The sequence below is a fragment of the Eubalaena glacialis genome, chromosome 8 (genome assembly GCF_028564815.1).
Source record: "Eubalaena glacialis isolate mEubGla1 chromosome 8, mEubGla1.1.hap2.+ XY, whole genome shotgun sequence".
Lineage (NCBI taxonomy): Eukaryota > Metazoa > Chordata > Mammalia > Artiodactyla > Balaenidae > Eubalaena > Eubalaena glacialis.
The window spans coordinates 14,189,890-14,206,155 of record NC_083723.1 but is presented as its reverse complement, the minus strand read 5'-3'; the positions used below and the strand labels follow the sequence as shown (position 1 = coordinate 14,206,155).

General features: G+C 45.7%; 1 protein-coding gene across 2 annotated transcripts in view; it reads left to right on the top strand.

The window, feature by feature from the left end:
- The window catches only part of POU6F2 (POU class 6 homeobox 2), a 456,556-nt gene extending 441,121 nt beyond the window's left edge, over positions 1-15,435 (top strand). Inside the window, exons 8-10 of one of the 2 annotated variants that reach the window (XM_061197578.1) lie at positions 1,590-1,758; positions 11,291-11,459; positions 14,931-15,435. In XM_061197578.1, the coding sequence (XP_061053561.1) occupies positions 1,590-1,758; positions 11,291-11,459; positions 14,931-15,435 (843 nt within the window). The remainder of the gene's footprint in view (positions 1-1,589; positions 1,759-11,290; positions 11,460-14,930) is intronic. The other variant, XM_061197579.1, reaches the window with a different exon arrangement.
- The last annotated feature ends 831 nt before the right edge of the window (positions 15,436-16,266 follow it).

The window sequence follows — 16,266 nt, the reverse complement described above, 5'->3', positions numbered from 1 at the left end:
TCCATTATGGCAGAAAGCCAGGAGGTGAGGGAAAATCGATCGCAAAGAGGATTAGGGAATTTCATAGAATGAAAGGAAGGTTCTATATCTTGATTATGTGGTGGTTTCACAGATGTATACATTTGACAAAACTCAAAATGTTTGCATTAAATGGGTGTATTGTATTATGTGTAAATTATATCTCGATAAAGTTGAATGAGAAATTGAACACACACTGGGAAAGCAGGGACAAGTGTGAAGTTGAAACCTCCCGGGCTGACTCTTAGGTCCCGAGGAGGTGGTAAAAGATCAGTGCCTGATTTTTTGCAGTTGGCTCTTCCACCAAAGTTCGGGGCCTGGCCTGATTCTGCCCCGAGTCTGACTTCCTTTTATAAAAACCTTTTATAAAGACCTTCCTACACCTCTGGGAGTGTGATGATGGCTATGAAAGCACTTTGTAAAGTACTCTGTCTAACCAACAAAGGTGGCCACTGCTGAGGCTACATGTGTACCTGTGCTGGGTCCTGGGCTGCCCTTTGTGTCAGCTTCCTAGAGGGTCAATACATGGGTGGAGACCCCTCCGGGGCATCGAAGTGGACCCGGCACCTGCAAGCGTTTCCCTTTTCTCTCTTCTTCCTCCCTTCAGCTGAGCTGCTCAGCTGTGAGAACAAGAGCACTTTGATGGCCTGTAAAGGAGTCACGAGCACATGGGCATAAAGACCACCTTCCTTACGGCACACAGAATTTTTAAAAAAGTGAATTCTTACTTGAGGTGCTCTGACTAAGAGCTCAAGCCCTGGGGTCAGACTTCACAGGTCCAGAGACCAGCTCCTCCCCACCTGCCAAAGGAACTTACCAAATCCTTTAAATTCTCTGTGCCTCAGCTTCCTCGTTGGTAAAAAAGGGGTCAAAATCATACCCACTTCTCAGGCTGACGTAGGAGTGAAATGAGAGGGCATAAAAGTCCCGAACAAAGTGCTGGCACAGAGTGAGACAGTGACAACAGAGAGCTACAAATATTAATCAGTACTTTTGTCCTGACTGCACCAATTTCTTTCTTAGGATCTTAGAGAGCATTTTTTCCGACTCCACGGTAATACACCCAGACTCTTCGGTCTGGGAGAGCAGGAAGTTCCCATATACACTTCAGCCTAAATTGGAACTTTCCTAAAAACACCAGTTACCTAAGACAAAATGGCTGGGCACAGCCTGCCTTTGATATTGAGGTTTGCATTCCGAGTTGATGGTAGGTGTTATATTTTATCTATACGTTCTTGAGAAGCCTGTCAAGTGCACTGTAATTGCATGAACAAGCAGAAAGAGTCCAATCGCACACCGCGGTCAGGAAATGTAGAAAATTGGGTGCTCCAGCAAGCCAAGTAGGAAATTAATAATATATTTAGAATTACTAATAAAATGCCTGTCAAGGCAGCAGCAACATATTATATACAAAAAAACAAACAAAATCCTCCCTGTTGTGTAGGGTGTGCACTCTTCCAGAGAAGCATATATTCTTGGAAATGATTCAACCCCAGATGACACTTCTGTTCCCTGCCATTTCCCTCCTAATTTTTCATGCCTTTGTGTATTTTTTACATCCCCCAATGTAGCTCCACCAACCCTCCCAGACGTCAGTGGGTCAAGCAGCCTCCCAAAGCAGCCTTCTGCACCTGGCTCACAGCCAAGCATCCATGTCTCAAAGCCCCGTCCGGCAGCCTTCCTCTTCTTCCTCCTCATCCTCCTCCTCTTCAGCTTTGAGCGTGGGCCAGTTAGTCAGCAGTAAGTATCCTTTCTGGCTCCGTTAAATCATGGTGGCCTTCTCGTTGCCTAATTGCAATGTCTCTCTCTCTCTCTCTCTCTCTCTCTCTCTCTCTCTCTCTCTCTCTCCCCCCACCCCACCCGCGCATCCCTACATCCCTTCCTCCCTCCCTCTCTTTCTGCTTCTTTCAAGTTGAACAGGAATTTCCTGGTCCTGCTGGGCCTGTATCGGGATGAGGTCCGTGCCCAGGGCCAGACGGTTCCTTGGGGAAGCAGGCCCCCCGACCCCCTCAAATGTGTACGTGGAGGGGCCGTTTCCACCTCAGGTGCCTTCTGATGTGCTGAGTCAGTCCGGCCGCTTCAGAAGGGAGAAACTGACCAGCTTTCAGGGCAGGAGCCACAGAGCTCAGAACTGAGATAGCCAGCAGCTGGCACTCAGCCGGCAGGTCAGCTACTTTTCCGTGTGTGTGTGAGGTCCCCTGCCGTTCTGTTTGCAGGTGTCAGAGGAAATAAGAGAGAGCACTTGTGGGCGTGGGGGGGGTGCGGTGGGGGCGGGGCATGTGCGCCATGAGCCGCCTCCAGTGGTGCGAGGGGAAGCTGCATGGGCGGAATCCGGTGAGAAACCTCTGAACAACCGTTCACAAAAGAACCGAAGCCAGCAAGTCGGCTTCCCTGAGCGGGCGGCATATACACATCTTAGAAATGGTATTTGGCCCTAGGTGAAGACAGCATATGTATCACATGCAAATAGAAACACATAGAGATGAATGTGACAGTGGTCTAATTTAATGTTATTCACCTTTAGTGCAATTTTTACTTGTATATAAAAATGACAGAATGTGTGCATAGATTATAATTCTCCAGGCACCAGATATCCAACAGTTATGGGTTTAAAGGCTAAAGCACTGCAGAGGCATCTGTGCCATAAAACAAGGACACATGTAAGTATCTGTGTTTGGTCAAGTGTCATGAATGACCTGTTGTAACAGGAACAGTAGGGACTCTCCATATCATAGGGCAAGTCTGGAAATGCAAGGCAAAATGGAGGGTCGCTGTGTCTTCCCCCGACAAGCAACCCCCCCCAAAAAAATATATATGTACATATATACATGTGCGGACATATATGTGTGCATATATACATAGATATTCAATTATATGGATAACTCAGGCAAGAAAGATGCTTGTGGAATGGAGAAGAAAATGAGAGATTATGGAAAGATATTAAAATGCCCAAGTCGGGGCTTCCCTGGTGGCGCAGTGGTTGAGAATCTGCCTGCTAATGCAGGGGACACGGGTTCAAGCCCTGGTCTGGGAAGATCCCACATGCCGCGGAGCAACTAGGCCCGTGAGCCACAACTACTGAGCCTGCGCGTCTGGAGCCTGTGCTCCACAACAAGAGAGGCCGCGACAGTGAGAGGACCACGCACCGCGATGAAGAGTGGCCCCCACTTGCCACAACTAGAGAAAGCCCTCGCACAGAAACGAAGACCCAACACAGCCAAAAATAAATAAATAAATTTAAAAAAAAAAATGCCCAAGTACTTCAGTACACTAGCCTGGATGCTCTTGAGCTTAAAAAGGGGTCAATACCAAACAGAGTTTCAGGGTTTGATGGAGTTTGCCATCAACCTGTTATTTTAAGTTGTTTAGATATATAACTCTTCTCATTTAGGCCAAAAAGTCTAGTCTTACTCTAATAAACTCGTAAAAAATTAATTTAATTATAACCAGATTTTTTTCCCCAACAAAGAAACTCCTCATAGGGTTGTTGTGAGAAGAGATTCAAACTTTGTTCCAATTCGCTCTTCTGCAAAAGCTTCTGTAAAACACTCTATTTCTAAATAGCAGCGAGGTCATAAATTTACAATAAGCTGTTAAGCTTTGGTCCTGAAAGAAAAGGAACGGATATCAAACATCTTATAGAGAAGAAATAAATTAAATATGAAATGTTTAAATATGAAAAGTACAAAATACCCCACGAATACAGTATTTTACGCAAGGTAAACACTCGATATATTTTGGATGGACAGAGAGGTGAATGAACGGATAGACGGACAGACAGACGGATGGATGGCACTGGGTTCTATCTTGCCATTTGTCTCAAGCTGGGCAGGAAAGGACTAGCCTTTTCCAGCCTTTTACTTAATGGGCCAAATGAAATTTCAATTGCACGGTGGCCAATGGGATATCTAGGTTCTACGTGTATAATGAGTGAACCACATTGCATATCCTTGATGAGAAATATACAGAACTGGGGAAAAGAGACTCCTTTACCACATGCACTTGAAGCAAGAAACTGCAAACTCATACACAGAGCCTGAAAGAGGAGCCTTCTCTGGCAGATACGAGAGGGTCCAGGAGTACCACTACCGGGCATCGGACTTTACACAAACCCATTGCTGGGCTTACAACTGCTACAGGTTTTGAGCATGTTGTTTAGTTAATTCCCTTCTGTCTCAAGACCCTACTAGAGAATGAATAATACCTGGAGCATTTTCTGATGCTGATTACCACCCCCTCAACAAACCTCTGTTTAAGCCTCCTTTTGCAAAGTAGGGTTTTGAAGGCACTTTCACTCTTTTTCTGATTTGAATACTCACAACAAGGTAATATAAATTCTCATTTTCAGATGTTGAAGCTGGCATCAAATAGATCCTGAAAAGTACAACCCATCTCGACCATCTTATGTCAGAGAGGCCAGATTCGGTCTTAGTTGAGAGACAGTGTGTGACCAATCTCCTGAGTGACAAAGCCAGAAGGATAACCCAGACATCCAGACTCAATGGGTCATACACGTTCTACACAGCACTGCTGCCTTAAAAGACAGGATGCTTTCACATAAATTTTATCCAGTGCAATTTGAATGATAAACTCTATCAAATCACCTAAATATTCTTCAAATAATTTTTAAATGCCTGAACCCATGTCTTACAATTAAAGCACAAGCTTTTTCTCTGAGCCAATATGAGAAAGACTAGACATCTTGCATATTTTGCAATTTATATTCAAGCATGAAATATGAATTTAAAATTACTTTTTTCTGAGATTAAACTTTACCAAATTTGCAAATAAGCTAATGTAGGAAGACCCGACCCCGTACTTCAGATGTAGTTGATACACGGATTAAATTACAGGAGGGAAAAACGTGTTTTAGTCAGAGGATGTCAACTTAAAAATAAAAAAATAAGCTTTTTGAGCACCATGTATATGCAGGCACAGGGATAGATATTAAGAAAGCAGAAATAAGCTAGATGTGGTCCCTGCCTGGGCGGAGGTCATGAACTGATAACAAAGAAACACAGTTACAATAAAGGGAAACAAATGCTATGATCAATGTACGAATAAAGACTATGGCAATACAGGAGAGAGTGAACTCAGTTTTGGAGATTGGGACAGAACAGGAGGACTTGCTGGAGTAAATAATCCTTGAGTTAAGTGGGATGGTTAATGGGTCAACAAATCCCTCCACTAGGCCAAGGCCATAGTTCAAAACAGGTCAAAATGGGTTTGACGCTGTGGTCAAAACCTTGGTGAATGGACCCTCACGGGTCACGGGCAAGATTGCCCAGTGCTGGGAAATCTGCCATTGCTCCAGATCAACTGGAGTGGGTGGACCATCCATAACCTGCCCTACTCCAGGCAGAAGAACAGAGTTAATACCAAATATGCACACTCCTTAAGACGTCTGCACACCTGTTCACAGCACCTGCACAGCCTGCCCTGTGTCAAACCTTGCTCGGTCTCCACAGTCACCAGGGCTAACTATAGTTTCCATAGCAGGGCTTTTGGAAAGTCCAGAAGAGTCAAACAAATAACAAAGTCCCAAACTGACTTAGGATTTACACAGTTACTGTTTTAAAAACAGGTGGACATGGGACTTTTTATTCTTTGATGGACTTGGTTTGGTTTGGTTTTTCAGGACACTTTTTTTTAAACCCCTGGCCTGTAAACTTAATTCTTAGACAGCAAAGGGACTGAGAGTTAATATCAGAAAAACCCAAACTATAAAGTGAACATAAAGATGCCTGGTGATAGCTTATGGCACAGTGAAACCCCTGATTCACTTGATCAGTTTCACACCATTTTCCACAACTCAATGAAGTCACTGTATTGCTAGCAAGCTGTTCTCCCAAATTGCATTGCACGTTCCCAGATGGTTTCTTATTTCTCAGAAATATTTGGTAAATATGCCCATTATTTGCTGTGAGAGGAGCACTAAAAAGCAGATGGATGTTTAGAAGGCAGTTAAGTCATACCTGGCAGCTTCTTTATAGATGCATGTTTCTCCTGTAACAATCCCACAAGCAGAGGTTGTAGAAGGAAGATGTGGATGGATGGCAACTGTTCGACCCATTTAGCAACCCCTTACACTGATGTCCAGGTGAGCAATTGGAAGGAGCTAAATTTTTAAAATTAAACAAAACAAATATCTGTCCTGGTCCATCCTCAGTGCTCAATTCAGTATGGGCCCAGTGACCATGCAACCAGATTCTACAGAACAGGTTTGTGTTCACGCAGTTTGCATTTAGCTCCCAAAGAACTCTTTTATTTTTCAGCCCATGCATTCCATATTTGATTTAGGAAAAACGTCATCATTATACTTATGAATCACTGCCAGCATTCAATGCCAGTGTATTATAAATCTCCAGGCCAATCAATCCCTATGTAGGCTGATCTTCTGGCTCCTTTAGCAAGGCTCAGATTCAGGGAGAACCGTGGAAGTCGTTGCTTCCTGACTTTGTACTTAATATACTGGGCCGACTTAATCTGGAGCAAACTTCTATAAAAGGTGCACTTCTTCCTCAGTGCAGAGAAGTCACAGAGTGGGTTTCCTTAGAGCTGGTTAAAGGTGCTGGATCCACCTTGTGGGGGACCTGAGGGTTCCCTCTGAAGTCCCCATCAAGGTGGCCTGAGATTCATCCTTAAAATTAACCCAACCTCCCCAGAGCCAGAAGGAATGACATGATGGAAAGCCAGATTGACTGATCCCAGGGTGGTGTCAACCTCTGAGCCGGACTGAGAGTTAAGGTGACCTTCCAGGGAAGCTTCCATTTATCACATGTACCTCTTGTTTCCCCTCCTCAAATAGAAAAGCATATAACCCTTAATGAAGGGGAACTGTCCAACAGTGGAGAAGAAAACCTCAAGAGTTTACGACAGAAACTTTGGCACCAAAAAAAAAAAAAAAAAACCAAGCATTAGTTTTTTTGTTAATTCAAAACATCTTACAGACACCATCTAAGGCATTCTCCCAATGTGGGAAGACATGTCCCACATGTTGTAATCAGAGTAAAACTAGTATTCATCCATGGGTGGACCCCTTCTTTGGATGTGGAGACTTTTGTAGTCTTGGGATCCATGGAACGAAACCATAATAATACATGGTGCCATCTGATTTTTATGGATGAGAACAATAATGTAAAGAAAGCCAGGCAGCTCGTCTCCAGCAATCAACAAATTGCACAAACAATGAGATACTGATTTCCTCTCCCCAGACCTTTGTCCAATAGACCATCACCCTGTTTAAATTTCACCAGAATTCCTATCTTATCAGCTCTAGAAGTAGAACCAGGAAAAAGACAAGAGTGGGAAATGTGCAAGAGGAGAAAGAAGGAATTTAGCTTCCTGGTGTGATGAGTGTTTGGGGCCTCACAGAAGTCCAAGGGCTCAGGGGGCAAGGCGCCCACCTCTCTGAGCTTTAGAGTAAAACTGTTGATGATCCACACAACTGCTCAGGGCAAGGGGATAAGAGACCATAGCTTTCTTTTTAACTCTGGTTATTATCAGCGATCTGGCCAAAAGCAACTTGCACAATCACACACATGGATCTAGTCGCTGGTCTCAAGGAACTAGGAAGGAGATAAACAATAAAGGCAGCAGGGGAAGTCAAGGCATAAACTAGAATAGACTTACACAAAATTGTATCCCAGTCATAAACCTGCCTGGTACTGTGCTGCCAACTCGGGTGGCAGCACAGACCCTGGGACTGGAGTAGACCTTGGAAATCCTTCCAGATCAACTGAATCCTTCAGTTGATTCCTGTTGATCTAGAGATGGGGCTAATGTAAGGCAACAAATTTACTTCCCACAGGAGCTACTTAGCTTTGCTCAGAGAAGAAATCTCCCCCCAACTCCAGACTCCAACGGCCACCCCAACCCACTGGCTCCCAGTTGTTTGCCACTTGCCATAAACGGTGAGGCCAGGGGTGGAGGACGGCAAGGACGGGGCACCTGCCCAGTAGTCTTTCTGGCCCATCATCTTACCCAAGGTGGTAGAGCAAGTTCTCTGTGTAGTGGAACCTGGTGAATAATGATGGTAAAGGGTCGAGTGCAGGTAAAGGGTCGACATGCAGAGGATGCCACACCCAGACTCGGTCAGGCCAGAGCCGCAGCGAAAGCCTCTGTCTGCGGGGTCAGTGGGTCCTCTGCATCAGGATCGCCTGTGGTACTTGTTAAAAATGCACATCCCGGGTCCCATCAGGTGACTCCTAGACCTACCTAATTAAGAAAACCACTGTCCTAAAAGCCATATCGTTACAAGGAAAGTCTCCGGCTTCCATTTTTTCACCCTCAGTTTTGAACCTCCACTGCCCACGTTTGCAAGGCCATCAGTTCCTCTTCCTTCTCTCTTGGAGAGAGGCCAGGCCCCACTCGCTATGCTGTTCTATACCAAGTGTCCCTCTGTGTTCTACACCAGACCTTCTCAGCTCTTAGTTTATTATTGCCTCCCCGCCCTACGAGGAGCCTATTTAGACTTTCCTATCCTCGCTGCCCCCCTTCCCCTATGAAATGTTAATATCACAGGGATACTGCACATCGGTTCTGTTTATGTACCTCGGTCCTTTGGGGGACCACATCCATTGTGCTACCTAAGACTTTTCCACCTTCTCCACCACCACCTCAGAACCAACTTCCGCCCCCTTGGGAATGCGTGCTGTAAACGTAGGGTCACCAGACAGGTTCAGCAAGGCAGCAGGTCCGAGGAGGGCTGGGGAGGAGGAGGAGGAACTGAAGGGGCAGCCTGAACCAGTGCCAGCTAACTGACTGCTCCCAAGGGCAGATGTGGACCTGGTGCCACCAAAGCTTTTAACATTTCAGAAGAACGTGACAAATCTAAATTTTTCTTTAGAAATCTCCCAGTGTTTAATGTTGGCCAGAAATTCCCCCAAATAGTACACACTCGAAAAGCTGAGTTTTATTTGCAAGCTGCTCATTTGCAACTTCTGCTCTAGGAATTTTTAAACGAAGAAACGGAGGAGGGGCTCAAAGCTGCTGTGTGCGTGGATGGGACCTCCCGGAATCCTTAGCAAACCCTCCAAGCTGCTCCACGCTGGTGGGAATTAAGATCCAGAGGGCAGCTCCCACCAGGCACAACCCAAACAAGTCTCCGTTAATCAAGTGATGCCGGCCTTCCGGGGTGAACTGGGGGAGAAAAAGCAGGGTTTTAATTAATCTTAACAGCCAAATTAGTTTTATAGTCACCCTCTGCCCCTGTCCGTGGACATAGATTCTCAATGTCCTAAACTGAAATATTCACCACTCCCAGCACGAGCTCCCCCTCGCCCCCTACCAAGCCCCCCCCCGGCCTCCACCGTGCTCTGCTCGTCCCCTGCATCTGTGCCCATCTGCACCCTGCTCCCACTGACCAGAATGTTCTCTGAAAGCTGCTCATTGGGGAAGACCCAGATGAATCCCCCCTCCTGTCACCTCTCCCTTCTCTGTAGATTCCAGTGTGGGTGCGACACTACTACTTCTTGACTATACGCAACCTGGTGTTTTTCTCTGTTTCTCATTCGTAATGTTGAGCCCCAAATCCCTGTAGACAACAAACTCCATAGAGGCTGGAACTGCCCCTTCTCTTTCTCTTGCTCCTTCTCTCCACTCATTAGGACTCCTAGGAGTCACTTAAGAAATACTTAGAGACTAACTGCAGTTATTATACCACTTTCCACCCATCTTTCCTCCGTGAAATTATGCTTCATGATGTGTAAAAATTCTACAGGACTTTGTTTTTTATTTTATTTTGTTTTTGGCTGTGTTGGGTCTTCGTTTCTGTGCGAGGCCTTTCTCTAGTTGTGGCAAGCGGGGGCCACTCTTCATCGCGGTGCGCGGGCCTCTCACTATCGTGGCCTCTCTTGTTGCGGAGCACAGGCTCCAGACGCGCAGGCTCAGTAGTTGTGGCTCACGGGCCTAGTTGTTCCGCAGCATGTGGGATCTTCCCAGACCAGGGCTCGAACGTGTGTCCCCTGCATTGGCAGGCAGACTCTCAACCACTGCGCCACCAGGGAAGCCCCCAAGACTTTGTTTTTATTGAGAGGATACGGGTACAGCGTACACCTCCATGGCTGATTCTGTCGACAGAGTCCATTTCCCCTATAATGAGAGAATCTATACAGGAAGCTCCAAGGCCCCTTGCCACAGATATTAACATCTTTATTTAAAAGTCCTTGAAAAATTGGCCCTTGGGGTACCAATGTATTTCTTTTCATGATAACAGGAGTTTCTATAGCCCTAAGCCCAGAAGACTAATGTAGTCCACCCCAGTTCCTTAGACAAGTCCTGTAATTGACTGAAATTGGTGGGCAATTGTGCAGAAAGAGGAAGAGAAAAACTTTTCACCTGAGTCCGGGGAATGAGGTGAAGAACAATAGAGTCAGCTTGCAGGGAGAATGGCTTCGCTCCAGGCAGGATGGAACAGCCCTTTGAAATCTTCCACCATCCCCAAACCATGCTGTCTGCAGCTTGGTGTGTACTTTCATTTATCCAGGGATCAGTAGCTGGAGGCGGGGGGTGGGGCGGGGGGTGGCGGGGATAGTTTCATTCTCCAGCTGTTGTGTCATTTCCCTTGATAAGTCCTAAATTGACCGAGTTATCTGGCACCAAAGGAGCCTTCCTGCAGTAGGCATTTTTTATTCTGTGCCCTTTCAGGGGACAAAGGTGTCTGTGTCAGGAAATTGCTATGGGGGGGTGGGAGGAGACGATACTATTCTCGCAGCTTCATAAGCATGCTGTTCTGAGGGGCTAATGTGAACATAATAAATTAGGCAACATCACCATCTGTTAGCCTGGCTGCAGCGGTGATCGGGTACAGGAAAATACAAAATACTATTTTTCTTCAAGGGCAATTCTTAGCACGAAAGAGTCCAGTTAAGACATTTCAAATGGAAAGCTTTCCGTCTTTCTATTTTTACATGATATCTGAACATATTTATGGGCAAAATGGAGTCGCATCCCCCCGTAGCTGGTGCCCCCCTGCCCTGGCTGCTGTCTGTTAAGCGGTAGGGAGCTCGCTCTTGCATTGTGGAAGTGGCAGGGTAGGCTGGCTGTGGTTTTATCTGGGACAGAACTACCTTGAAGGATGATTTGTGCAGGTGGAATGAGTTGAGGACAGGGGCTTGAGTGCCTCAGCCGGCAGACCAAGAACGTTCTGCGGTGTGGCTTCCCACCGCTCTGCTCTTATGAACCGAGCCGCTTTCTCCTCAGCCGTCCAGAACACGTAGCACTGGGATGTGCGTTGACGCATTGATCCTGTTTTTTGCAAACGTCTCCACAGATCCTCAGACGGCAGCGGGTGAGGTGGACGGGGTTAATCTGGAGGAGATCCGCGAGTTTGCCAAAGCTTTTAAAATCCGGCGCCTGTCCCTTGGCCTGACCCAGACTCAGGTGGGCCAGGCTCTCAGTGCCACAGAGGGCCCCGCGTACAGCCAGTCGGCCATCTGCAGGTAACCCGTGCCCACGCGCTGTCACCCCTCCTGGCTGGCCCGGGCCTCGTCTGTCCTCTCGGCTCAGCTTTTCTTCTTCGGGTGGGCCGAGCTGGAGGGGTGGAGTGTGGGAAAGGAGTCTGGGGTAGCTGTGTGTTGGGATTGGTGATATTGACGGAAGTGGAGTTGCTAAAGCAGACTTGGGGGCCTGGCTTGATAACTCCTGTCAACTCACAAAGAACTTCCAAGGCGGTTTCATTGGAAATACACACCTTCCCCCGCACCAGGGGCCAGAAGCATCTGAACCCACCGTCCTACACGGCTGAGGTCCACTGTCTCCTGTCTGTGGATTGATGTCGTGAGGCTGCCAGTGTCAGGTGGTGGTAACGCTCCCACCATTTCTGTTCAGGGATGGCTATCCGGATTTTCCAAGAAAACACACCTAAAAAAAAAAAAAAAAATTAGCCATCCTGTGACCACAAAGGAATTTTTAACCTTGCCTTGCCAGACACAAGTCTAAAAGCACATTTTAAAAAAAGCAGCAGCTGCTTTCCATAGCTCAGAAAAGGGTAGTGAGAGTTTGGCCTAACCTCACCCTACCCTTCCCAAAATTAAATACATAAATGACAGAAGCCAGCCTTGGCCGTGTTTGAGTTGGTCTGGGTCAAGCCGCCAGCAGCAGGCCCTGCGTATGCATGTGTGTGCTGCACTAATCCCATGTTTATGCATGAGGTAACAAAGGCACTTGGGTAAGAGCTTTTTCCTCTTGGGCAATGTCTTATGAGTCCTCCTCCATCAGGAAAAGCCAAGAAACCAACTCTAAACTCATTTAAGTGGATTTTGTTCTTGGTGATCCATGAAATGCTGTCTTTTTATCTGCTCTTTATACTTTTAATGTATTCCCCAAAGGACGGAAGTGTACTTTTCCTGCAGTTTAAGACTAAGGTTATAAATAATATCAGTATGGGGTAGGAGCTTGCAGCTCACATTTTGCTCAATGATTTTCCATAAAACCCATTGATTGTTGTTAAATACAAAAAGCGCCATAGGATCCTCTCACTTCTCTGGCCTCCCCTACTGTTTTTTCTTATAAGATACCTCCCTGTAGAAAATAACCTTTATTCAGTCTATACAAGGATACTACTGCTGGGAAATTTGTTTCAAGGCTTGTATGTGTTATTCCAGACAACATGTACCGAAGCATCAGCACTAACAAGCAGCATCAAATGATATGAATACTGTTGCTCCCTGTTGGGAAACATTAATTTTGTTTCATCTCAACAACCTTGTGATAAAGGCACGCCACAGGTTTTGAGGTTGTTGCCCGTGTGCTTTCGTTGCTGAAGTCCTCTTTGGCTTATTTCTTAGTCCTAAAATGTGATTTCTTTTTCGTGGCGTAAGTGCTCTCTAAGGTTTTCACTAACACACATAATGTTTCTTGGGCATTCCCAATCAAATATGTTGATTTCTAAAAATCTTCCCCTGGGGAAGCCAAAAAAGCTATGGCTGAAATGAAAAGCAACTTTGGGAATTCACTGTCTAATAGAAGATGGCAGATGCCTTGACTTTTCGGCCTTTCTCTAGCTCCTAGTGTTTCAGTGGGGTAGTTTTCGGAGCTAACTACCGAGAAAAAAAAAATGGAACTCTTGAAAGAGACCAAGATCTGACAGTGGAACCACTCCAGTTAATTTACATGGTGGTGAAGAATCTGCATTTGCACACACTCTGGTGTCACTCCTCCCTTATGAGCTGCAGTGACTCGAGATGCTTTAACAAGTGCCTCTGCATCAGAGACACAGAGGAAAACACACCAGCAATACACTGGACATCCGTATCACAAGCTCTGTCCCCCATGCCATGGCGCTGTAAAGCCTGTTGTCATGCTACCAAGACTTCAGCTTTGGGGCTTTTATAATGAATGATGGTAAGTGAATACAACAATGAGGGCTTTTAGGGGAGCCTGCCATAAGTGAGCAGCTCATTAAATGGCATTAAATAATTAATTCATTTTATATTGAAAGCAAAATGTACTTCTTTCCTCTTTGACCAGCTGAAAGTTGGGGGTTTTTTTTTAAATAAATAAATAACTCCTTGAACTATACATGGAAGGGAATGCTGTCGAATCACATTAAAATTTGATACTATTGGCGCTGCTTATCACAACATAAGATATCTAAAATGCAGTGCCAAAAATAAGATTAAGGCACATAAAGGAAGCCTATCCTTTTGTGTCCTTTTGCAAGCATCCTTATAAAACATACTGCGACTAAAGCAGGTTCATTTTCACTCCATGAAAACAGTCTATTGTAATAAGATGCACTCTGCAGTCAGAGGGTTGTTTTTCGACAGCACTGAACTTGAAAAGATAGAGGAGAATGCCATGGATCCAAAGTTGTCATCCTGGAGGGTTGTGAACTTGGATTTAGAACAAACAAACAAACAAATAAAAGGAATTGGTACTGTTTTGTATTTCGTTGAGAGTGAGTATGAATTTGATACCAGGATGACCTCTTAAAACACTGTAGATAGTTTTGTCCAGGATGCTTCATAGTTTTTTGAAGTCAGTGTAGCAAAGAATTGCAGATGGCAATTGATATATAGAAGACCTCATTTACAGAAAATGGTATCATTCAAGTACAATTTGCAGATATAGCACGTTAAACACAGCTTGATACTCTGGTGCAAAAGTACACCATTACACTGGACAGTGTTGGAAGGCATGAGGTGGCCCTAGCACATCCAGGGGAGGGGGGGTTGTTCATAGCAATTACAGTGTGTCCAGCTGTTTGAGTCCAGCAGTAAAGTAGCAAGGGGCTATGTTTTACCAGAAAAGGGAGCATGTTGTTAACTTACATATGGTGAAAAGTGTTTGTTACCAGAGACAGAGACGGGAGAGGGCTGGGGGCCGGGGGAGAGAAAGAGATTAAGATGAGACACAAAACAGAGATGAAAAGAGAACCATAAAAGAAACTTGTCCCAGTTGCCATCACTGACAATTAGCATAGATAGAACATTTTAATCACCAAGTCAGTGGGGGGAATTTAAGGAAACCAAAAGGAAAACATAAAAAGAATCATTTTAAACGAAAGAACATGACAGCTGTTGTCTTTGATGTCACTTCCTGGTGTTAATTTTTGCCTTAAGGATTCTGAAGTTCAGGGGAAATGGTGCTGGGTGGATTCAAATCAAAGCTCAGATCTCAAGCATTTCCAGGAAAAAGATCTGCGAGTGGTTTTTGTTTCCATCGTGATGGCTGCTGTGTTGTGCTGTCTCCACCCGTGCTCACCTGGTCCGCTTGTGGGTGTACGGGCTGCATGCAGGGGCATGAAGCATGCAGGAGGGCGGGTGCTGGCTTGAGCGGGGAGGGCTACCTTGCAGCTGGCTGCTTATCTGGAGTGAATTCGCTCTGCCAGTCAGTCAGGCAGGCAGGCAGGAGGCCCACCCTGGCAGAGGACTCAGTGTAAGACTGTTCTTTCTCAATTTTCCCCCCAGACACACCATCCTGAGAAGCCACTTTTTCCTACCACAGGAAGCCCAAGAGAACACTATAGCTAGCAGTCTGACAGCCAAACTGAACCCTGGCCTTTTGTATCCTGCCAGGTTTGAAAAGCTGGACATCACCCCTAAAAGTGCCCAGAAGATCAAGCCGGTGCTTGAGCGGTGGATGGCTGAGGCTGAGGCCCGCCATCGGGCAGGTATGCAGAACCTGACCGAGTTTATCGGGAGTGAACCGTCCAAAAAGCGCAAGAGGCGCACCTCCTTCACGCCCCAGGCCCTTGAGATCCTCAATGCCCACTTTGAGAAGAACACGCACCCCTCGGGGCAGGAAATGACCGAAATTGCCGAGAAGCTGAACTATGACCGGGAAGTAGTTAGAGTTTGGTTCTGCAATAAGAGGCAAGCCCTGAAGAACACAATTAAACGCTTAAAACAGCACGAGCCGGCCACGGCAGTCCCTCTGGAACCCTTAACAGACTCACTGGAAGAAAATTCCTAAAGAGACGCCCACCCGGAATCAGAAAAAAAAAAAATCCACAGAAACTAAACTCCACCCTTGGGACTTCATCCCCTAACCCCTCCAAAAAAGAAACAATTAAATTAAAAATAAATTTTAAGGTAGCCCCAGTCATCACCCTTGTAAGTAAAAGACTAAGAAAACCGCCAAGTGGGCAAGATGGTTTATACGTGTCCATGGGATTTTCCAAAAAAGGAAAAAAAAATGTTTTTGAAAATTTTTAAACAAGGACTACACCACAGTGCAGGTGTCTGGAGGAAGGCTCGTTCCCTCCCCGACCTGTCTCCCCAAAGCCAGTTTTATAATGGACTTAAAGCAAACCAAATAACCACATACTTTTTTCTGTGTATTATGAAAATGTGAACACATTTTAAGAAAAACGACTAAACCAAAAAAACACAAAAAACAAAATACCAACAACACACAAAGGAGACTTTTCTCTGTTCAAAGCAAATACAAGCCTACCACCTGGAGGAGGGGCTGCGGACGGCATCCTTCAGGTTCTAAGTGCTGATTCACTATGAACCTATTAACCAAAGTCAGAAACACGACATTGCCAACGCGACCATTAGTGGGCTCCTCTCTGCGTGTAAAGTTGTGTTCCGAGGTTTTACATTTGTACTTTGCGGAGAAATAGCAAGCCTGACTTCTCTCATCTTTCCCATCTACTGTCACCCCCTGTGGGGGGGTGCCATTGCTGAAGCCATTCTGTGAGGCTCACTGTTGGTTTTTATTTGGGGGGAGGGGGTTCTTTTTTTGTTTCTCTTTGTTTTGAGTGGGGGGCATCCTGGATCGTGTGCCAAAGCATCCGTT